The 24,486-nt window shown below is 43.6% G+C and overlaps 1 protein-coding gene across 1 annotated transcript in view; it reads left to right on the forward strand.

Annotated features, from left to right (window-relative positions):
- The first annotated feature begins 12,171 nt into the window (after positions 1 to 12,171).
- The window catches only part of LOC146805022 (acetylserotonin O-methyltransferase-like), a 447,344-nt gene continuing 435,029 nt past the window's right edge, over positions 12,172 to 24,486 (forward strand). The window contains exon 1 of the mRNA XM_085620450.1: positions 12,172 to 12,247. Coding sequence (XP_085476576.1) covers positions 12,176 to 12,247 — 72 coding nt within the window. The 5' untranslated portion in view covers positions 12,172 to 12,175. The remainder of the gene's footprint in view (positions 12,248 to 24,486) is intronic.

The following is a 24,486-nucleotide window of genomic DNA, read 5'->3' on the forward strand; positions in this document are numbered from 1 at the left end:
GGCAGTGTGCGTGGATTGGCGCTTGGCTGGAGTTGTGCGTGGACTGGCACTTGGCTGGTGGTGTGCGTGGACTGGGGCTTGGCTGGCGGTGTGCATCGACTGGTGCTTGGCTAGCGGTGTACGTGGACTGGTGCTTGGCTGGCGGTGTGAGTGGACTGGCGCTTGGCTGTCAGTGTGTGAGTAGTGACTTGCTGCTGGTCACTACACACACTGCTAGCCGAGCGCCACTCCACGCAATCCATCAGCTTGTGTGGTAGCTTTGTCAGAAATGTGGGCGTGTGAAAGTGATGGGCCCTTGAATGGTGTTGTCTGCTGGTGTGAGTGTTGCAATGTGATGGGCCCGCGACTGGCAGTGTGAATGGTTTTGTATGTGCCACACGTATGAAAGGTGTATGAATGGCCTGTAAAGAGGTTAGTGCCTTGTTGTGGCTTTACAGCTCACAAGCTGTGAGTCAATGCTTCATCTTCTCGTCCTTTCAATTATTAATAGTGTTGAACATAGAAATCTTCTCAGGGGTCTCACTGATAAACCTGGTTCTCTTAAACCAACAAAGAAGAGATTGGCACAGAAGCTGTAATATAAAAGATATCTTTATTAACCTCAGATGAGGGAGACTACGTCACACAGTACCCTCAGGAACTGTAGGAGGCATTCTAAGGAGTACAGAAAACAGGGCCCTTATATATGCTTAGGTTACATTAGTCAGCATAAAACCAAGGGGAGGTCCTGGCATGTACCAGCATGCAAAATGACTAATATGGATATACAAGATTTGCTTGCTCAACAAAGTGGGAGGAGAGTCCAAACTGTGCACATTAGTAAGAATAGCCAGACAGTTCTATACTAGGAGCAGGTGCATTCTACTAGCTAGGCCCCTCTGAGCAAGGCTCTGGAAGAGGGAAACAGCACATGGCGAGCACATGGCTAACTAAAATGGCTGCCAAGTACAAAATGGCTTTCAGCTCATGCTAACAGATCCCTGCAATCTTTAACAACAGTGCATTTCATATTTGTGAAATCACTTATTAATACAATTGTATATACTGAACCATCACTCCCCCTCGTGCCAAATCTAACCAGTATGTGTGTGTGCTTGAGGATTAGATGGCTGCGCATTTATATTTGTCTTTTTTGTCTTTCTCAAGCAGGGTGTCCCTTGTCCCTTTTTGTGAATGTTGTAATGTGTTGATTTTGTGCATGGTGGTGTGAATGGTGTTGTGTGTATCACGTATGAAAGGTGTGTGAATGGCCTGTAAAGCGGTTGGGGCCTTGACGTGGTTTTACAGCTCACGAGCTGCGAGTCACTGGTTCAGTTTTTTGTCCTTTCAATTATTGACAGTGCATTCCATTTTTGTGAAATCTCTTGTTAATAAAATTGTATATACTGAACCATCACTTGCCCTCGTGCCAAATCCAACCAGTATGTTTGTGCTTGAGAAATAGATGGTTGTGCAGTAATCTTTAACTTTTAGTCTCTCTGCCAAGGTGTAAATTCCATCTAAGAATAACCTACCAACTGTAGATATTGTCGTAAACTAAACACCAATGGGAGTACAAGGTGATGTCTCTCTTGTGGATCCCAACAAGTTATCTTACCCACAATGTCCTGCAAACCTTAAAATGTCTGTCACATTTTCCTATCATTTTCCTTGCAATATTGTGCCCAAATTTTCACGCTGGGAAATAACAACAAGTTATCTCAAAACGACCTCGTTTTGCAAGGGGGGTCACCCGGGTTTTTGGCCCCGTGCTCGGCGGCCATCTAGGGAAACCTACCAAACTCACACATTTCTGAAAACTAGACACCCAGGAGATTCCAGGGAGGTATGGCTTACACTGTAAGGGGATGGCTAATATAATATATATTGCCAGTCTGGGCTATATGAGCTTAAGAATAAGATCCTCTTCATGCTGTAGTGAGTTGTGAGATGTGGTCCGGTAAGGTAAGCGTTGGTTTTCCAGTTTGGCGCTGGATGAGAGGGCTTGTAAATTGGAAAAAAAAATTGATATTGAATAATCAAGTACTAGGAGAAAGAAAGGAGTTAAACTAAGGAGGACTAGGAGTGCACCGTGAACACTCAGGACGCGCAAGAGGAAAAAAGAGTAGTACTTTAACTTATGCATTAAATAATTTTATGGCTGGTGTGTGACCAAATTGGTGAGGCCAATTTTACAACAACCAGCAAAAATCCCACAAAAAATGGCTGCATGAAAACTATCGGTATCGGGCTAATCAAACTGTCTTGATCATCATCATTTCAGCATCACATAATATATAATACAATATGTAGCCTAATAGCAGCACATGCATAATGTGATTATTTATCATTCATGACTAAATGCCTGTCTCCAGTTACCTTCAACAACAGGCCCCCGCCCATCACCACTTTGCTTCAAATTTGATCCATACAGCACTGAGCAGCAAACATATCCCCAGCAACATTGCATTGTCCCAATCAAGTAAAAACATCAATGCCCTACTGTCATTCACACCACTTACCTCCGCCACCACACAGACTTGTGTAGGTCTGGTGTGTATTTTATCTTTAGGCCACTTCAAAGTCTCAACAATCACCCAAAGTGTTTGGTTTCAGTGATTTTGAAAATGTCCATCTTCTTCTACTGGCAGTCCTCGAGGTAGTCACGCTCTTGCCCATGCCCTGAGTCATTCCATCATCTCTAATCCTCCTGAGTCTGACTGCTAGTACGGTGTTGAACTTCATTCCAACAGTGTCCGAGTCCCGACTCATAAATGCAATAGATTGGCATGTAGTAGGACAATTTTGTTAGTAAACAACAAGAAGGGAAAGATTGAGCCACTTTTTGTGTAGACTAGATTTGTGTTTGTAAACTTTGCATTATCTAAGGGACTTGTTCGGTCTGAGTCTTTGAGGAGTATAAAGCATATTTTTTTCAAAAAGCAGTTTAGACTGTGTGGAGTGGACCCGGTGAAGGAATCTTGCTATCCTAGCTCTCAAAGGGGAAGGAAAACAAATAAACTTCAGGGGATAATTATTGATCAGCCGTCGGAACTTGGGCCACCAACATTGTGAATCTCAAATCTTAATCATCACTAACACTGCCTGCCACTGCATGAATTATCTCTTCTCAATCTCAACACACATGATGATGGCATATCGTCACAAGACATTCACATCACAACAAACAACAATCACTCAGCGTTGAATGCATGCCGGCATTTACCTGTTCTCCTGGTATGTTAACTACGATTTATTGGTGGTACATTGCAGAATGCAGATCCTTCATTTGTTTGCAAAGCAGAGAATTGCCAGTGTAAATCGAATTTCACATGTGGGGCAGTCCCTCTAGGGTGGGAAAGGAATGATAGAAAGTCATGGTCACTGCCCAGGGTTGGAGACAGGCACACATTTGCTTACTCTCTACCCAATGTCTTGCTTGAGGGAAATAGCTTTGGAAGGTGAGTGAAGATATCTTCACTGCACACAGTTGCAAGTCTGACTCCACCCGGCAATAAAATGTATCTAAGATGAAGACGGTGGGGATGAATCAGTCAACTAGACACACACAATAAATAAATAAATAAATAAATAATGTTCCATTGCTATTTTTTTGGGTAAATAAAGAAAGCCTAGTAGTCAGGGAAGTAGAGCTCGTCCTCAAACTATGGTGGTTCACGCCCAAAAGTAGGGTCATTAAACACGTTACTACCATGACCTGAGTCTACTTCATATTGCTTCTGTGGTACTTCACGTATGGTGTAATCCGGTGGTATAAAGTGCTGATTCATTTAGAGCATGGTTTATTTCTCCACGTTTTGGGGCGTGAGACTGGTCCTTCTCACTTTGACAATGGCACCAGCAGCACTAAAAACACGCTCAATGGAAACACTGGCTACTTGGCAAGCCAGATAGTTTATTGCCAGACTGCTGAGCACTGGCTATTGGCATCTCTTCCCATACCAGTACACCAATGGGTTTTGATCAAGGTAGATCTCTGTTGCATCATCCAGATAGGCCTGGACCATTCGCTCAATGTTCAATGTTCATTGCTGGTGCTCCACTATGCTCGATCTCTTTTGCCTTCGCATCTGCGCTGGACTTAAGCCCTGCCAGTAGAAACCATTTAGTTGCAAATTTAGGGGCTGATGCTCATGGTCTTGGTGTTGTTGATGGTGTTATTATCATTGGTTTTGGCTGCTTTAAACCAACAGTACTGCCTCCAGGCTCAGAACTTGAAGGCTGCGCCACAGGACTTGTGCCATGGACCAGTGGGTCTCTAATTTACTGCTGTCCTGTTTCTGGCTCAATGCTTTGCTCAGCTATCCATGTTTTTTAATTTCTAACTCTCCGTCTGAAAAAGGAATGAAAGTGGGCAGTAATGGTTTGTACAGTGGATCAAGAATTGTGGCACAGATGTAATGTTTGGAGGACACAATGTCTCTTTGCGTCCTTGTAGACAACTGAAGGATTAAGCTCTCTACCAAGTCATATGCATCTTTTTTTCCTTCACACCTTCGTGCATTGCAGACACCCCCTTTAGCTGTTCCTGTAGCATGTTAAACAATGGGATAGTTTGGCCCATGGTACTGTCTTCTTTGCTGACTTCCTGCGTGAACACCTCAAAAGGAAGCAGCATCTCTGTCGGGCATTTGACTAGGCCCCAGAATGACCCTCAGCTGTTTCCAGGCTTCAAATGAATGTCTGAAATGAGTGCGGATTCTTCTGCAGGTGGACAGTAAGTTGCTTACTTGGTCTTCTTTTTGAGAAAGTCCTGTAAGACCCTAAAATAACCCCCATCGGCATTAGCCTTAACTATATTACTGCCTTTGTGCGTGGCACCAAATCCAATCTTAAGCCCTCATGGTCGCAGCCATTCAAAGACCTTGCTATTAAAGTCATCCAAAATGTTTGCAGCTGTATGGGATTTTCCCTTTGTGAACATCGCTAGTGTAGCATACTTGCGAGTAGAATTAAAAATCTCAGCAGTGTCAACACCTGCAGATATATTTATTCTATAGCCCCCACAAAAGAGATCCAGTGTGCTGTTATGCTCCTTTAATCAGTCACTTGGCAACTGGTCCACATGTCTGTTATCAGGTCGATAGTGTGGACAGCACTCTGCTACAAAGTTGTCCAAGCAATTGAAGCATATTGTGATGTAGTGCTGGAACAGCAATTCTGGCAAAGTAGGACTGCTGGGAACCTTCCATTTCGGGTAGAAAGCTGCAAAAAAAAATCAAGAAAAAAATCTCACCCCTTCAAAAAAAGCAAAAGGAAGCACTAACATTTTAGCCAGCTTTGTGTTGTACAAATGTGCCGTTGGGTGGTTGCATTCATACTGCCCCTCTGGCCTAAACATGGAATAGTAGGCTGATTTTTTTTCTTTCCTGATGCCACTGATGCAGATGACTTCTTGAGACCAGGCGGTGGTAGGCTCAATGTGCTTTTCAGTGGGCAGTCACTGTCCTCTGTTGCCTTGGTGTCTCGACCTGAGTCGTGTGCCATTGCAATATTGCTGATAGGGCAATATTACTGCACTGCTGGTTAGAGGGCTACTTTGTGTAATGAAGATGTTGTCCTCTTCTTCTCCTTTTACCGTGATTGGATCGGATTTGGATTCCCTGCTCAGCCAGCTTTCATCTCCTTCTCCAACAACGCTTGCAGTTTTTTGGCTGCTAAGGGGTGCCTCCCAATGAATTGTATGGTGCTTTCTCAAAAGGGTCGTTTGGCCTCCGGTACCATAGTTTGTACCAAGCTTACCCTAACACTGGCTCTGCAAAGGGAACATATGGCAATGTTCGCGTCCTTCTGGCCAACAGAAAATAAATCCCAAAGTGGGGAGCTCAACTTTCTGACGCTGGTGCCACTGCCAATGTCAATAAAACTGGTGGTAGGTGGGAGTTTTGATGTTTGACTCTCTGGCTCTGCAGTACCTACTTGTACTGAAGTGGTTGTAGATGTAGGTTGCTGCCGGGACTTTGTAAATATGGCAGCTGGCGGTGGCTGGATCTGTGGTGCCTCTACCACATCCCCCCGGGAAGTTGGGATGGGGTAAGGCCAGTCACCACTGGGGCTTGGTTAACATCCATGATGACTGGCTCGTCATCATCCTCCTCTCCTACATCTGCCTCCATAACTCTAAGGCTTTCTGGAACCTTCCTTTTCTCTTGCATCATCTAAACCATCTTGTGGCATGTCTCACTCTGAGACTGAGGCGGGATCCAAGTGACTTCTAGAACATCAGAAGGGGGGCTTGAAGAAGAAGATGTTGCAAAACTAACCCTCCTTTTTCTAGCTGGAGATCTGGAAGACAACGGATCTTCTGGAGCAGATTGCGATACTTCCTCAGCATGAAGCTCAATCTATTGAACTGCTCCTTCATCTGGAGGAACTACTGTTGGCAGTAGTAGCTGTTGTTGTTGTTCACTTCTCTGAGTTTCCTGTAGTGATTCGGTACTACTTTGTGATAGAGATAAATCAATGTCAACATCACTGCTTGTCGGCGTTGCTGTGATTAGACTGCCTGTCTCTGTGACCAAACATGGGCTTGGGTCTAGATTTGGTTGGGTCCACTGATTTGAGGGGGCTGCTCCCCCACTTGCTCCCCAGTATCCGCTGCACCAGGCACAGTTTTTGTTTTTCAAAAAACAACTGGGGCGACATGCCAGTGGTGGCGGAGTTAAGCTCTTTCTTCTTCTCACTGGCTACTTTCTTGGTAGCAGTTTTAGGCTTAGCAGGGGCACCTTTATTTGGGGCCATCTTGAAGCTGGTAGCTAGCAGTGGCACTTACCTTCACAAGTTGAAGAAATGTCTGATGTGTGGGTCACTCACATGTCACACCATGCACAGTCCTTCTTTCTAGCAGTACTGTGAGTGATGTCGTTTTGTCTCTTGTTATTGTCTTCTTGCTGTGCACCTAAAAGAAAAAATCAAGAAGGACATCAGTGAAACATGGCATTGTTGCTGTTCAATTAGTAGCACAAATAAAATAATATCCTTTAGTGTGTGGTCACTGACACTGCTGTTACTCCCTTAATTAACAATACAGTGTAAATATATCTACCCATTCGTAAAATGGAAAACCACACCAACATATACTTTCATGCTGACTGACCACTCAGGAAGAATAAGGGAGAGCAAAAACAACAACATTCCGATCAAACTGTTTGTTTTATGTGCTCCATGTGATGTCACGTCAACTCACGATGTGTGATGTGGGATTGACTCTGAGGGAGGTGCACCTGACAAATGACAATGGAAGGAATAATCCCTAGTGTATGAATGCTTTTGTGCACATATAGCAGACATGGGGTTGATTTGATTGAAGCCAGATATAGTAGGAAATGGTATAAACAAAGACATTTTATTTTTTGAACAATACAAAAAAAGAAAAAATAATTTACCGATTAATTACTTAAGAAAATGGAAAAATTTAAATAATTAAACAAAAGTGAAGTGATCCTCAAAGATATAATAATAAGTTATTATTAAACTGCTATCTCATTGCTCAACCATCCATGCAGCCTATGGCAAAAAGGGCTGATTTTGTTTGGACCCAAAAAATGATTGACCACCAGCCCCACATTGACATCACCAACAACACTGAACAAAGAAGGCATTCATTGGAAACAAGGAGAAGAGTCAAGACATGCAGGCGTATAGGGAAAGCACACTAGCTGGATCCATAAAATGTCCGCCACCCACATGTTCACAACAAGAAGCTGGAGTCCTAGATCAAGCAACGCATATAGGCCTATGACAAACGTATACTGGCTAGCTACACAAAATGGCCACCAGCCACATAGTCATAACAAGAAGCTAGATGCCTAGAACAAAGAACGCATGCAGGCATATGGCAAAAGCACACGGCTGCCCAACCAAAATGGCCACCAGCCACATGGTCACTCACAAGCCACGACAACAAGAGGCAGGAGGCCTGTAAAACAATAAAACAGCACAAGCAGGACTAGGGCGTAACAGTGCACTGACTATACAAAATGGCCCCTGGCAAGTGGCCACATGGCATCTAGAACAAAGGCAAATGTTGGCCTACGGCAAAGACACAAACACACACACTGGCCAGACAAAGGAGGCATGGTAACACAGAGAAAACATAATCAATTCAGCAATGCCAAAAACAAAGATTATAGGGCTAAAAAGAATGTTTACAAGACACATCCTTCAAAGTATTACCCCACCTAGTCCTGACACTGCTTGCATGAACAAAAACATGAAATACCACAAATAAGTGCATTTTGTATTTTAATCCAAACCCATCCATGGCCTAAATGCTATAAACATCACAGAAACTGTTGTTTCATGCACCCATGACTAGCACTAGGCCTGCTGGCTGCTAGGCCAATTGGCAGACTAGGCCACATATTGAATTAAATCGAAATGTCAAATGTATTAAAAAACATGTAGAAAATCTAGTAAATTGTAACACATTTTTCCTTCACAAAAGAAGAAAAATGAAATGCAAAGAGATCACTAGGCCACTACAGAAACAATAGGCCACCCACCACAATAAATTAAAATCATTGATTAAAAGTACAAATAAATCCAGGTTCATGGCACCAATCAAACAAACAGCATCAGTTTTTCAACTTACTCATGAAATCTCAATTTCAAAGTCCACAAATACAATCGGATATGCAGAAGATACAAAGAGTGATCTTTCCGCCTCCAAATCCCAATGAAAAGTGACCAGAGATGGACAAAGCACTGGGAGTAGACTGCTGGACAGGAACAGGAAGTTGGAGACTTTGGGGTACTTCCTTCTAGTTGAAAAAAAAAGTTAAATAACAAAAAAAAGATTCTTCGTACAAAATACCACTGCCAAATCTCAATTCAAGGAGGTTTTTACCTACAAATCGTCAATTTGGGAAGATGTTGTTGCTGCTCAAGGAGAGACTCTTCCCAAGATTGCAGCTGCGGTAGATCCTGCACGTTTGGGATTGCGTACACCAGAAAAGTTCCACCGGAAGTCGCTGGTGCGCCCAAATGATGTGTTGGCAAATGCAAAATCTCGTGAGAGCATGCGGCCTAGCAAATCTTGTGGTGCCCGTGAACAGCCCTGGAAATCTCATAGGCGATTGTGAGGGCCCTGCAAGTAGCTACTGTGTATGCAAAATTGCATTTCAAGGGTGCGGGCCACAAAAAAATCTCCGCTCCATTGCGCAGTGTGGAATTAAAGGTAACTCCGCATTCTCCATGGAACGGGGAGTTGCCGAATTCTGCAAACTCCCAGAACGGAGCAGCGTTTTACACCCGGGTTTAATAAAAAGATGGCTACACCACAACACTAGGACTGTGAAATCAGCTGTCTAATGGCTAGGCTCAGTAGGTGCTGGTGGTGGGGTGAAGGGCTATACACTGGCACAATATGACAGTAAGCACAAAAAGGTTGTTGGGGGAATGCTTACAGGCAGTTAAAAACATTGGGAATTACTGTGGATAGCATTTTAACACACTGTTTTTCAGTATCTGTGGAACTTTTAGACAGGGACCCGCCTGGTAGGAATCAGTCCCGACTCTGGTTCTTATTGGAACATTTATCCTGAATTGGCAGGTGAGACCCCCTTCCAGATGGGAACTCAAGCAATCAAACACCACCTATTTCAGCCTTATTAGGTCTCATTTATGTGGTATGGTTTGGAATCTGTGGCACAATGAGCTAGACACCCACGTCTGATCATACCCATGGCTTATTAGATTTTTACATTAAATACACAAAGGGCAGTGGAGTCTAGTGGATTTTCAACTTGATTGGGCAGAAATGTTATACCTAAGCATAATGAGCGAGCGAAGCAAGATAGCCCGAAGTGAAAACGGAGGGTGCAGTAGTGTTCACCCCCCTCAAGAAAAATGTGAAAAAAAATTGATTAAAATGGTGGATTTTACAGCACAACTCATTATTGGTAAGTACACCAAGTCCACGAAAGGCTCTTTACACCTAGCCTTCATGGACTTGTCATATGCTTTTGAGATAGTGAATATATAGGGAATCGGTCCAAACTTTGGGATATGTTGGAGAATCTGGGATTGGAGAACCCCTGGTTACTCTTCTCTTGTATCTGCAACGGGATACTTCAGCTAAGGTACGTTACAGGCCCAGGGGAGAATGTACACAATCTATACATTGCAATCAAGGTTTCTGCCAGGGTCACAGCCTAGCCCAGTTTTTGTTTCCTATTTATTTCAACGGTTTAGAAGCTCATTTGCTCTAAAAGGGATTGGATTTCCCCGGGACAGGCACTTCTTTTATCCTGACACTTCTATATGCAGATGACACCGTCCTATTAGGTAGGACTGCAATTAGCCTTCAGAAAGTTCTGGACACCTATGATGAGTTTATGTCGTCCTTGGATTTAATGATGAATCCACAGAAGTCAATAGTAATGGTTTGTAAGAACTAAATCTAAAACATTTTTTATTAAGAGAGCTCCAGTTGCCAATGTAGAATGTTCTCTTATCAGGGAATTGCCTTTCGATCCACTAGTTAACTGGGAGACCTTGATGATGTTGAGGGTGCAACAAACCAACAGAGTATTGGAAACGATTTTCTGCTTCGCAGCCACACTAGGACATAGGCCAGTGAGGGAAATTATCACTTTATATAAAGCTAAGTGTCTCTCAATAGCTCCATATGAGGCAGGAGTTTGGGGGCTATTTGATATCTCTAGACTACATACAGCCGGAAATAACTTTCTCCAAAGCCTCTTGATAGTACCACAGGGTGTACCCACCTTTTTTTGTCTTTTGGAAGTGGGATTAAATTCTGTGGGGGATATTTTGGGTCTGGCACCACTGTTATTATGGTTAAAAAAATTAGCAAACTCTGAAGCTAGGATTCTCTAAATACATTCTTCAGGATTGCCTAGCCTTGGATAATGCTGTCTATTCCTAGGCTGAGATACCTTAAGCACACTTTTAGTAGGCTGGGAGCCCCAAAGCATTTTAATTATCCTGACCAAATTACCTGCTATGCTAGAGATCAGATAAAATTGGCATGCTATGAGCAGGTGCAGCCTATGTGTAGGCAACAAGTAGCTCAGCTTCCCTCTCTGGCAAATTACCTTCTTTTAGCATCTGGCCATGAGTTCAAATTCTACCTCTCTTATATAGAAAATCCCCAATATAGGTTGTATTTAACTAGGCTCTGTTTGGGATCATTGCATGTTCTGTTAGCTTTGAACTGAAGTGAAATACCAGTATTTGTAAAGGGGGAACAATTACGCCTAAGGAAGTCAAGATGCTGGGGGCCATCAGGACAATTAAGGGGGCTATTGTCCAGAGTCACATGGTGCTGGGCCAACCTGCCTCCGGTGCAGGGGATCGAACTGTGAGCGCCTTGTTCTGGAGTCAGCTGCCCTGGCCACTGCGCCACACCTCTCCTACCTCTTCTCTGCTTTCCCACAGCAAAGGGCATGGTTTGAGACTCTCCCTCTGCCATTGTGATAATTTGTCAAGGCAAAGCACACTGCACTTTTTGCTTTTTTGCACACTTTATACATCAGTGAGAACACGTTTTCTACTTCCTATTCTGCACTTACACAGATTCAGTTCTTTTCAGGAATTTTTTGCATTACCTCGACTTGCCAAGGGATTTGCTATTCTGTGATCAGCTTCATCAGAGGGTCACTCAACATCAGGATAATATATTGTGAATTGGGGCGAGTTTGGCCTTGGCTTTAGAATTTTCTACTGTCCTTGAAATTTTCAACCCATGTTTTATATGTTGGGATTTTAAATGTGTTCCCCTGTTTGTCAAATGAAGTTTAAATATATAAAAGCTCTTAGTATATTCCCTGCGTATTACAAGTTTAACATGTTTCTCACTTGACTTTGCGTAATGAGACGTTGTTACAACAATACTATTATGCACTCAAAATACAACAAAAACAATTACAACTCAATATATAAAACATCAAAATCTGCTCAATATATGAATGAGTATATGACACATAAATAACACATGTTCAAATAGATCTAAATTTACAGACACGAAAACTAAATGTAATTTCCCAGTGAAGAATACATGTTCAAGTATGTTGAAGGTTAAACCATAATATGTTACGGAGTCAAACTTATCGTACTTGGTGTTTCATCTATTCATGTAAAAGTTTAACTCGTAGTCAACTCACTGAATAAAAAGGTCAGCGTAGTAGGTGCCAGTGCGTCACCGGACAACATGGGTTCATCAGAGGATCTGCAATATCCCAGGCAACTACTTGAATACAGAGATGGATTTATTGTTTCTAAGGTAGGAAACTCATGATTGTGTAGAAATAATTGAGACATAACGATTTATTATGTACATGATTCCTAATTTAAGTGCATTAGAAAGTAGATGATTAACCGGCACGGCAAAATGCACAATATCTTTAAGACCAGCAACTGAAAATTATAAACACAGGGAACTCAGAAGTGTAGGAGATTGAATAGGTAAGTAGAATAATGTTTTTTTTCTTCTCATATTTGGTTTATGTCGACTGATCTAGGCACTAGTCCTAAAATATGGTATGTGCATTGATGATGGCATGAGTGATCTAGTTAGTGATGTCATCAATTTGGCCATATATTTAAGGATTGTAATCGGGAATTCTAATATAGTAATTGGTTTAGACCAGTTGTTTAAAGTGTTTACTTTGTTTTGAATTCCTGTCTCGAGGAAGAGAAAAAAATCACAAAATTCATATAACCTGGCTGAACGAACTATATAATAAAAGAAGCTTGGAACTAAGGTGAGATATCTTATAGATTAATAAATTGGAGCAAACATTTTGGGGCAGATTTATGTTGCACTTGCGCCTCATTTACGCCGCTGTTGCGTCACTTTTGTGACGCAGCAGCGGCGCAAATCCTGCGCCATGGTGCGGGGTATTTACAAACGTGACGCATCTCCCAAATGCGTCACGTTGTAAAGCCCTGCGCCACATGTAGGTGTTCCATGGCAGGTGGGGGCGTTCCGGCGCAGGAACGCCTCCTAAAAGTGGCTGAGTGAAATCTACAAGATTTCACTCAGTCACTTTTAGGCCCATGCTGCGTCAAAACCCTGCGCCTGCTTGAAGCAGGCGTAAGGATTGACGCAGCATTGTACAGATAGGGCCCCCCAGATCAATGCTGGAGCTGCGTCGCGCTTGCGACGCAACTCCAGCAATGCGCCACTTTTCGGCACAGATGTGTCACGCATCTGTGCCGTTTTTGCCCCATGGTGCGCCGCATTATAAATGCGGCGCATCCATGGTGGCGCAGCTGTGGCGCATAATAACTGGCGCATCCCTGCTGATATGCAGGGATGCGCCAGTCGTCATAAATCTGCCCCTTTGTGTCTCCATTGCTCCTTCCAGTTAATTGCTGATGTGATAAAAAAAATGTCAGTGTGACGCTGGGGTCGCATTAAAGTGAACTGTGACCACTTGACAGATTCTCATTTATCCATCATTTATTACACATGGGGAAGGAGCTGCAGAACCCCCAGATAACATTTGAGGGGTTCAGCAGGTGACTGAGACATAAAAGGATCTTTGAAGAATTATTTTTACTATAGGCTTGCTGTTTGTTTTAAGACAGAGGGTCAAGTGCCAGCCAACTTCATAAAATAAATTGCTGCTAATTCTTCTAACTTTGAAACCTGCCTTTACTTTTTACTTCTCTGACTGAAAAGTGAGGGTGTTTTAAAACTTCAAAGTTGAACCCAGAGACCTCTATATCGGGGTCTTATTGTCCAGGAGAGCAAATGTTTCCAATCTCAGGTTTTGTTTACCTGTTTAGCGTGGGGTATAAATGAGCATCATTGTGCTTCCCTTAACTTTGGCATGCTCGTTATTTTTTTCAGTATATTCTTTGCTGTATTACTTTTGCAGGTGTGCTATTCATTCAACTGACCCTCAGACACACAGCATTTTTTCAGTGTTGCCAACAGAAGCTTTAACACACAGTACCGTAGTGCCATTATTAGCCCTCAACTGCTGGTCAAGAGTTGTCTCCAGGTCATTCAATTCCATCCGTTGAGAGCTTGAATTCTTTGTTAGCAGCGTGTCAGAGACATAACAGTGCTTACCAAACTCTGGGGCATATATATCAAGGGTTTTGCATCACCCTTGTGCCACTCTCGGTGGCACAGGGTGATGCAAATGCATAATGAGATTTACCAAGCCATGGAAGGCCACCTTGTGTGGCCCTGCATTGCTTGTTGAATCTGGAGGAATGCAAGGCAGCGCAAGCCATTGCCTTATGTTACTCTACCCTGGGAGGTGTTCTATGAGTGGAGTGTGGTTTTTCCCACAAATCCATCCGTGGCTTCTGAAGCATTCCCAGATTCAAGAATACTGGTAGACCTGGGAAAGCCTCAGGGTGCCATGCATTCCAGGGGAGGTGCAACATGGAGAAATCTCTAGATTTCTCCTTGTTTTTCCTCTTTCTATGTGTGCTGAATTCTGCACAGAAAAAAACACTTTACAGGATTGTTTTTGTGCAGGAAGGTGTACGTTCCTGTTCAAAAACCATCCTGCCTGTAATGCAGGTTCCCTTGCCCCATGGTGCAAGGGTACCTGCGTTGGTGCTCGGCAGCAGTTTGTTCACCAGCACAGGCAGGGAGCAGGAATGCTCCATATCTTGATAGATATTATGCATTCTGGCCCTCTATCATGCTGCATTGAATGAAATACTGATAAATAGGAGCCCTCTGTTTTTACCAATATACGTAATTAAAAACAAAATAAATTGTCACATTAGTTAAGTTAGGAGGAGGGTGGGAGCACACAGCCTCACATCCCAGCATTCAATTTGCCCCAGTGAATTATGTTAAATGTGGTACAAGTTTATGCGTACTTCCATTGGTCAGTAGTTTTTCACCTTTGTGGGTGCAGCCACTGCTGTATATCTCTAGACACATGTTTCTAGATTTAGTCCTTCATCAGTAGAGAGCAGCAGGCTTTTATAAGGGTGTTAGAAATGGTTGTCTCAAGTTGGCAATGGTTGTCACCTTTGTCCAAGTAGGGGCCCTTCTTCCTAGTCAGGGTAAGGGAGATACACTTCTAAAATACCTCCTGCTCACCCCCTTGATAGCTTGGCATGAGCAGACAGGCTTATCTCAGAGGCAGTGTGTAAAGCATCTGTGCACACATACTGTAATACAGTGAAAACACTACAAATGGACACCACACCAGTTTAGAAAAATACATAGTCTTTTTCTAAACCAAACAAGACCAAAACAACAAATCCACAATACAGTAATCAAAACTTAATCCTTAGAAGGAAAAAATAGTTCTGTCCATAGTGAAGTATTGATGCAACACTTTCAATACAAAGTACCTTGGATGCATCAAAATCATAAACAAAAACAGCCACAGCAAAAGGTAGGCGTCGGTTCTTTAGGCCCAGGGAAGGCGATGCGTTGGTTCCTTACACCAGAGGAAGTTATCCGTCGGTTCCTTATTGACATGCAGGGGAGGTGATGCGTCGGTTCCTAACTGAAGGGGAGGTGATGTGTCGGTTTCTTACTATGCGGTTAGGGTATGCGTCGGTTACTTACTGCGGCCCCGGCATTGATGTAGAATTGGCACCCTGGCGCAATGCATGGGGATCGGGATGCGTCGGTTCTTGATGCGGCGGCGGCAACAGTGCTGCGTTGATTTCACCAGCTGTGATCCAACGATGCGTAAGTTCTTGCAGCCGCACAGCAGGGCCTGCGTCGGAATCGGTGCGGTAATCTCGGACTACGGAGATCGGTGCACGGCACTCGGTGTGCAGCGATTTCACCAGCCGCGGACAGGCGCTGCTTTGTTTTTTTCAGCAGCACAGCAGTGATGCGTCAGAAACGGGTGTGGATGCATCGCACTTCTTGCAGTTGCATCTCTTTTCAAATTCCCAACAGCAGGAACAACTCTAAAGGCCCATCTCAGCAACAGGCACCTCTCGGCAGGTCAGAACTACCAGCAAGACAGTTATGCTGATGTCTTTGTGTCTCTGAGACTTCAGAACAGGAGGCAAGGTCTACTTCAAGCCCTTGATGATCTTCTTCAAGCAGGATGCCCAGCAAACAGCAAAGTATTGGTCCTTTCCTTGGCTGAAACAGCCACTGCAGGGTAACCTCAGACAGCACACAGCAAAGTGGCAGTACTTCTCCTTCAGTGTTCGCAGCTTATCTCCTAGGCAGAGATTCCTCTTGAGTCCAGAAGTATTCTAAAGTTCTGCGGTCTGGGCCCCAATATTTATCAGCATTGCCTATGGTGCAGTTGAGACAGTTAGTCAAAGTGCTTTTCACTATGTGATCTGTTCAACTAAGTATCTGCCCAGCAATCAGTTTGCCTCAGTTTCACACTGTTAATGATAGGGTTTTCAGGTTCCGTCATGTCAGTGGTTACACTCTGCATTCCATCGTATTCTTCATTGCTTCAAATATACTGATTTTTTAAAGAAAGGAGTCTGATCCTGGCACCTTGCCTGCATGTAGGAATTGGGCAACCCTAGATGGAAACCATGGCGTGACGTAGGCCACACAATTAATAATGTGGCTTCAGCTTCTGGAACAGTAATCTGCATCCTTGGTCACCAAGAAACACCTTTCTGCTGTACAGCATATAGAGGCTTTTTTTCATTTATTAGGGCTTTTATTTCATTTCAGCAATTGCTTCTCCTAGGCACACAGTTCTACTAATGGCATAATATATCTACTACCGTAGGCCTTCCTATGGTTTATCATTTCCTAAAACTCTGCATTCTTGATGGACAACTTTTCATGGAAAACTACTTTAGATGTCCGTTGTGTCTGATATGGCTCAATATATCATGAAAGGGCAAGTTTCAAAATCACACAAACCAGGCAAAAAATATTTCACTGGTGCTATCGGGAAAATCATTTAAAAAATAATCACAGTATTTTTGTGGAAGCTACTAGTTCTATCTGTTTTCAAGTTTTGGAGTATTTTTTCTCATTGGAAAGGGGCAGAATAGCCACGATGGAGAGGTTTTATACCATCACAACAGAATTATGCAATGTTTTCCACCTTCCTGTTTGCAATACCAGAAAGAGTGTGGGAGACCGAAAGAGAGTGAGAGCAGTGAGAAAGACTCCCCTTTGAGACACAATCAATTTTCTAGCTGTACCAAACTATTTCATCATGAGCACTCAAGAAGCAAAGGACCCCAACTAGACTCAGATGGGCACCTTTTCTTATATCACATATTTGGGCGGACCAATGCCTGGTGGAGGTTGAACTAGATCCTTTTGACTTGATGGAAGACCCCACAGCATAATATGAATTTGTGTTCAGACACCACAGCTGACCACGTCTGTCAATAATACATTCCACTGTAAGGTGAGAACAGTGATTAAGAGCATACTCTTCTCCTGTGAGAACTATTAATGGTCAATTGTCACTAGTTAGCTCTCGCAATTTTCACGCACAATGAGATCATTTTGCCGAAGACTGGTCTCTCTATAAATCACAATATTATATGACACCACAATTTTGCAATATATTGTTGAGATGTGTTCTAAAATCCACTAGTTGACCCCACATCTTTCACAGGCTTTCCTGATGCTGGGCTTTATTGCATTTAGGAAACTTGGGACCAGATGTATCAAAGGTTTTTACCCATTCTGTGTCTATGGGAAAATGTGTTCGTACATATGGCCCTTGGTGTTTAAATAGCTCTTGGATTATTCTCAACCGTTATTGCTTTAGTGAGGTGATGGAGATAACCAGCACCCTGACTGTAAAAATTGTTCCAGCACCACTGTAAATGCATGCTTGTGTGTGTGTCTATGTGTGGTAGTTTCTACATTCATTGGTATCAAAACAACTCTTATAGGGTTGATATTGCAGTACTGGGACATTGATGTGCCTTCCACGACACATCACTATACTGACCTGCAACATGGCCCATGAGGGAGACATCGAGAGAGATCTCTGTGCTGTCCATGTTCACTACTGTCATGCACTGACACTTAGGCAGGGCAATACTAATGAACATATATCTTGACCTACAACTTAAACAGCTATCTATCTACTGAGACATTAAGAGTTCATAAAAAAAACCTTCACCATCTTCTGATATCCCAGTTCCGAAAAAGTTGCACTGGACTGGTATGCAGCACTAGTATATCAGTGCTGAGACGTTTACAAGGCTTGAATGTTGCTCCACTATTTTGAAATGTGCGTAATCCACTATGTAAGCGAGCTGGCTGTTTCATAATGCATATAATATGCATATGATTTTGTGTACTTTTCATTTTCTGTTCCTTGAAGTCACTCTATTTTCCAGTAATTCTTTCTTCTCTATAACTGATGGCATAGTAAATAAAAACAGTGAAAAGGCAATACCAAATATACTGACAGAGATTAACAGCTGAATGAGAGTGGCATCAGCTCTCAAACTTTCATTCACCAGCTCAGTGGATTTAGCACTCGCTGCAGAGATCATTATGTATGTATCCTACATACTACTCATTCCTGAGCAATACATATTCTATGCACGATGGAAGTTTTGTTTGTACTACTCTCACCATGCTGTACCAGTTCTGGAAGGAAAATAAGCTTGCACTGTTGCCTTGTAAGCTACACCTGTTCTGTACATGAGCGTCATTTGCACTGCTGCTGCCTTGCTACATATTTTCCACCAGGAAGGGAAGCTTGCACTGTTGCCCCAGGTCTGTTCTTGCTCTAGGAAGGAGAGAAGCTTCACCTGCTGATTCAATGGCCTAGTGATACTGTAGTCCCTCCATTTAAAAAGCAGACAGCTCCTAACAACAGCCAAAGCAAAGTACTATACCAACACCACTTATGAAGCCTCCACCAGAAGAAGAATTCTCTTGAAGCCAATCAAGCACTGCATCAACACACTGCCTGACCCTCCAGTCCCACACTCCATATACAAGTGCAGTGGACCACCCTACCCATAGTCTGGTAGTAAAAGACAGACATAATGAGGGTCCAAGGAGCTCTGAACCTCCTGTGCTTCAATAGCACTGCAACTGCTGCACTATATCGTAGCTGTTTCCCAGGCAGAGGGTGGACAGATTGCCTTTCAAGCATAAAGAAACACATCATGGTTCTAATGAGAGGTATTTACACCTATTTGGGTGTTTGGCACATAAGTAAATGCACAGCCCCTACAATCTAACACCACCTTAGAAAAGGCCAACAGCAACATAAGCAGAATGTGTCTGCAGACAAACTGGCTCCTATTTTTTTGACTGACTGGCCACACAGGCAGCACCTTTGTGCCATGCACTTGAACAGCTGCTACACAGATTGGCAGTGGACAGGGTACAATGATTCTAGAGTGAACATCAATAGTCCTGAGTCTCTCTGTCTCAGGTTAAGGTGGCAGGAGTGCTCATCTATAAATAGTGTGGGATGCTGTCCGCTCATGTCCAACCTCGACTTTTGAACAGTTGATATTGTTTACTGTTGACTATGCTATTACAGTCCTTGTATTCTCTGTCACCTGGGTGTGGGTCAGCAATAGGGGTACATATGAGGCAATCTGCTGCTTTACAAGTAAGCAAACAAAACATTTTCAGGCCTGAATTTGCAAAAAAAATAGTAGGTTATGGTCTGTCATGACAGCGCAGCTCTCTGCAAAACTATTGTTACCAATCTGTCAACACATATATATGTACATATTGGATGTCCGCTCCACCCTTCAGCACTAAAACCCTTCCACCTGTTGCTGTTGGCTGTGTGGTGTATCATTCCCCTTTTATGGAGCACCAACAATGTCATACACAAGGGACTATTTTACATTTAATTGGACACTAAATCATCAAACATCAACATTTTCTATCTAATAGACACACTGTGTACAGAAAGCATTTTTTTTCTACTGCAGCAGACTTTCAAAAACATTTTAGTTTGGATTCCAAAGGCAAGTCTGACCTATTAACCTTTTCAATGCTTGTGTATAACATGTTTCATACACAAATTTGTTTTTTTCTAAGTACTGCAAAAATAACTTGTTTTGATAAAGTAATTTATGATCCACTTATGCCATTTCTTAACGTTGTATTTACAATGTTTATTATTTATTATTTACAAACCCCTTGCACTGCTGGTGAGTTACTATTTTTGGCACACCGGTGGCACAGTGTGATGGCCCATATTTACAAGGCCACACAAAGCCACCTTGCGTGGCTTTTCATGGCCTTGTAAATATGGCCCTCTTTCACGCATTACTCTGTGTGAAAGGGGCATTCCATGGGTGTTGCTGTGGGTGTTCCCAAATAACACCCATGGATTTTGATGCATTCCCATATTTACAAGGTTTAAGAGTGGTGCACCGACAATAAATACCTTTATTTCTCCTCATTTTCTGGTCTTTCTCAGTGTGCTGCATCCTGCAGCACACATAGAAAGAGGAAATCACCATGAACAACTGTTTTTCTTCAGGAAGGTGTCCCTTCCTTCACAAAAACACTCACCCCGGCAACGCGGGCACCCTTGCACCATGGTGCAAGGGAGCCTGTGTTGGTGCATGGCAGATCATTGTGTTCCAGCCCAGAGGAAAGCAGAGGGATGTGTCGTATTGCTGTACATATGATGCCTCCCTGTGCTTTTAAAATGATGAACCTCGGTACAGAAAGTTGGCTTGCAGTGCTGCTATGCGACATTTCCTAGTAAATGAGGCCCTAAGTTTAGAACAAAAGTCTAACTTTACTACTTTCAGAAGTTACAATGGGACGTACGAGTAGTATCCTTATGACTGTGGAGGTTCAACACTTGGGGCGGAATCTCCGCACTCGGTGCGGAGACTCCACCTTTGAGGCAGAACATAATACAATGAAAGAAGATAGCATTTATTGGTGTATGCCCCAAAGCATAGGCCTAGATACACTCATTATGAGATCTATGGCATTTAGTTGTACAGTCAACATAGCACTAAATATCTCAATTAAAATAGAAAAGAGCCACATGAAGGCACTGGCCTGGGACATATGTTTATTTTTAGGGAGCTTATTGAACGGGTAAATATGTTCGCAAAAACAAACATTCCTACAACAGTCTAGAAATATCATGTAAGACCCAAAATACCAGAAGCCTATATCTGTGACCCTTCAAATGGCACCCGGAACATCACAAGTTAGAATAATAAAACATCCCTATTACAGTTTCACATTTAACTATTAGTTATGTGTATAGTAATGTCTTCCACAAAATAGCCCAAATGTGAATGTAATATACAAGTCAAAACCTCTGATAAAACCTCAGATTTCAAATCATGCCACACACCTGTGTCAGAGTTTACCATCCCCCCACCCAGCTGTATATTGTTAGCCCAACATTCAAACCCATATTCTGTTTTTTCCCTGACGCCATCTTGGACATGGCTTCAGAATGGGTCTTGACACTGAAACATGCTGCTCCTATGCCTTTCCAACCTATGTCAAGATCCTAGCAGCTCTCCATTTCTTTGCTAGTGGGTCTTTTTCAGAGGGTAAACCAGTCCCAATGCTTGCTTCAGGTACTGAGGTGCATAAACAGGAGAGTGCATCTCTACATATGTATGCCACTTACATTGGCAGGAAGGCAAAGGATTGCAAGGGATTCCAACCGCTATTCCCTCTTACCACATGTTAGACCTGACAGCCTTAGAGTGGTCTTACCCCCAATGTTTTGCCTAGCTCCTCCACTTTTCTGGCCTCATTTTTTCTGGCTTTAGGACTCTTTACCACTGCTAACCAGTGCTAAAGTGCTTATGATCTCTCGCCTAAACATGGCAACATTAGCTCATCCCGAATTGGCATATTTAATTTACTTATAAGTCCCTAGTAAAATGCACTACATGTGCATAGGGCCTGCAAATTAATGCTACTAGTGGGACTGCAGCACTTATTGTGCCATCCGCTTAAGTAGCCATCTAACCTTGGCTCAGGCCTACCATTGCAGAACCTGTGTGTGCAGTTTGCACTGCCATTTCGACCTGACAACATAAACCTTGTGCCAGGCCATAGCCCTCCCTTTTTGTACATATAGGTAAGTTTGGGCCGTTAACTCAACTCCGTGTGCAGAGTTTGCGAAGCTTTTGTGGAATTTTATGGAGTGTGAGTGTGCAATGCCATTGTCCATTTGTGACTGCCTAGGGTGTAGCACCTACTTGGTTACTGGGATGTGCGCACCCTAATGGTAAGCCACTGGTGTAGGCCCCCTTGTCAGCCATACCTTGGGCAGGTCTTCGTAGGTTGCGTCTCGGTGTCATGAACTGATGCCCCCTACAGAGCAGTGCCTGGGATAGTGCCTCTGGGACAGTGCCACAGGCGGGCATGCCTGGAATAGCGGGTGGCAGTGCATGCCCGTACAACACCTAGGTCTCCTCCTTACAGTCAGTGTGCATGTCAGGGTGGCATAAACACTCACCAACACATCAAGAACAGAGCAGGTTCTCTGGCTCCCACAGCAGTGATACAGGGGCTCTGCATAGATCCCACATGGGACTAAAATCATGGAGACACTCTCAGCTTGAGCCACCAGGGATGAAGGGAGAGGGAGCAGCCATTCCAGAGGGTGGGGTGGGGCACCAGAACCCTAGTCTTATCTGCGACTTCTGCTGTGCAAGTAAGGAGATACCTCACTGTGTGTGAGTCACCCATTCCTCTTCACCTTGTGACACATTGCCTATGCGTCTTACCTTCTTGCACCGATTTCCGGAGGCAGGTGATTACTGGTGATTACAAGGATCTGTACTACTCTGCCCTCCCACGATGCATCATGGCGAAGCGGTGTGTCACTGAGCCCAGACCATGATGGCAGTGGTGGCGGGCGCAGCAGAAGTGGGATCATGTCGGCTGTGGCCTCTGCTGCTTCCAGGGAAGAGGAGATCGGCAACCTTGATTAGCTGCACTGCAGAGGTGGTAGGGCAGCAGTGCAGAGTTCTGTTGGAGACAGGAACCCATATGGAGATAGGGGTCAAGCTGGCCAGCGAAATATTTTTGTTTACGTATTTTCAATATTGTTTTTCAATACTAACTAAGGCATTATGTAAACTGCATACAGCGATTGGGGCGGAGCAGAACTCTGAGGAATTCCAAGGAGTTTCAATGCAACTCTACAGAATTCTGCTTAATGCAACTCTGTGAACTGCGCCCACCCTTACATATAGGTCCCCCCTAAACTAGGCCCTGTCCATCCCACAGGGCATGGTGCAATGTATTTAAAAGGCAGGACATGTACTTTACTGTTTTACGTGTCCTGGTAGTGAACAATCTCATTTGTTTTTTACTACTGCAAGGGCTATCTCTACTATAGGATAACATTGAGATTACCTCATTACATTCTTTAGAGTAATTCCCAAATGCGAAGAGATAAACTTTTCAAATTTGGTGTCTCTGGAATCACAAAACAATTTAAAATCACACCTTATGGTGAAGTCATATTTTAAATTGCAATTCTGAAAATGCCTCTTTTAGTAAGTTAAAAGGACAGATGATGGACGGAATGCTGAACATATCAAACATTCACTCCCAGTCACAGATCTGGGTTCAATCTATCTTTTATTTGCTCATCATGCTACCCCAGTTTGGGCCTAGTCATATGCAAATCAATCTTGACCCTGCTCTCTATGGGAACAGTCCAGCCTGGACTTAGGAAGTTGGCATTTATTACTTTAGCCATTTGGTGCTTGGTGCCTGCTGCCTGTTTCTGATGCACACCTGGAAAGGATGACAGTTGAGCTGTGTGTATTCCTCCTAGACAGCCACAGACAATGGGAGCTCAGGTGTGAATTGTTGGGCCATCCTGGCATGATGGGAGGGATGTGTGGGGCCCAGCCTCACTTACACCTGACTAGGCTGCGCCCTGTCTCCATACAAAGTGCTGCATACCCCCCTGTATTGAATCTGCAGCCAGGGAGGACCTCTGTACATTTTAAAGAACAGTCTTTGAAGTCACCCCCACTTCAAAGGCACAGCTGGGTATAAGTACTGGATCTTAGACACCACCACTCCAGTACACGTCTGGACCTGTGAAGACTCTGCCAGGAAAAAAACAACTGCTGTGCTGCTGAAGGACTGCCACTCTGCTGTACTGCTGCTTTGCTGGACTCCTGCCTTGCCATGCTGCCCTACTACCTGCTGTTCCCCTGCCTAGGTGTGAAGGACTGGGCCTGAATCACTTGAACCCAGAGTGACTGCAATGGCTAGTTGATTGGCCTTCTAATATGAAGTCTCAGGGACATAAAAGACTTCCAACTTACTTGCTTGTGTACTTGAACATCTGTGAGTCTGTCCTGCCAAGTGGTGCCACCGCAACCCTGGACCCATGGAAATGAGTACTAAAGGGCTTGCTTCAGCAAAAACTATGCATCCTCTGTTGAACCAGCGCATCGGCGCTGTTGTGAGGGTGAGAACTGGTGCATCACCCCTGTCGTGTGGGTCGGAGCTGGTGCATTACTCCAGTTGCATGGTTTGGAACCATTGAATCGCACCTGTTGCCTGACCAGAACTTTGCATCACCTCTACTGCATGGATCTGCCACAACGAATTGTCTTTTGAACCACCAC

This window comes from Triturus cristatus, chromosome 8 (genome assembly GCF_964204655.1).
Source record: "Triturus cristatus chromosome 8, aTriCri1.1, whole genome shotgun sequence".
Taxonomy (NCBI): Eukaryota; Metazoa; Chordata; class Amphibia; order Caudata; family Salamandridae; genus Triturus; species Triturus cristatus.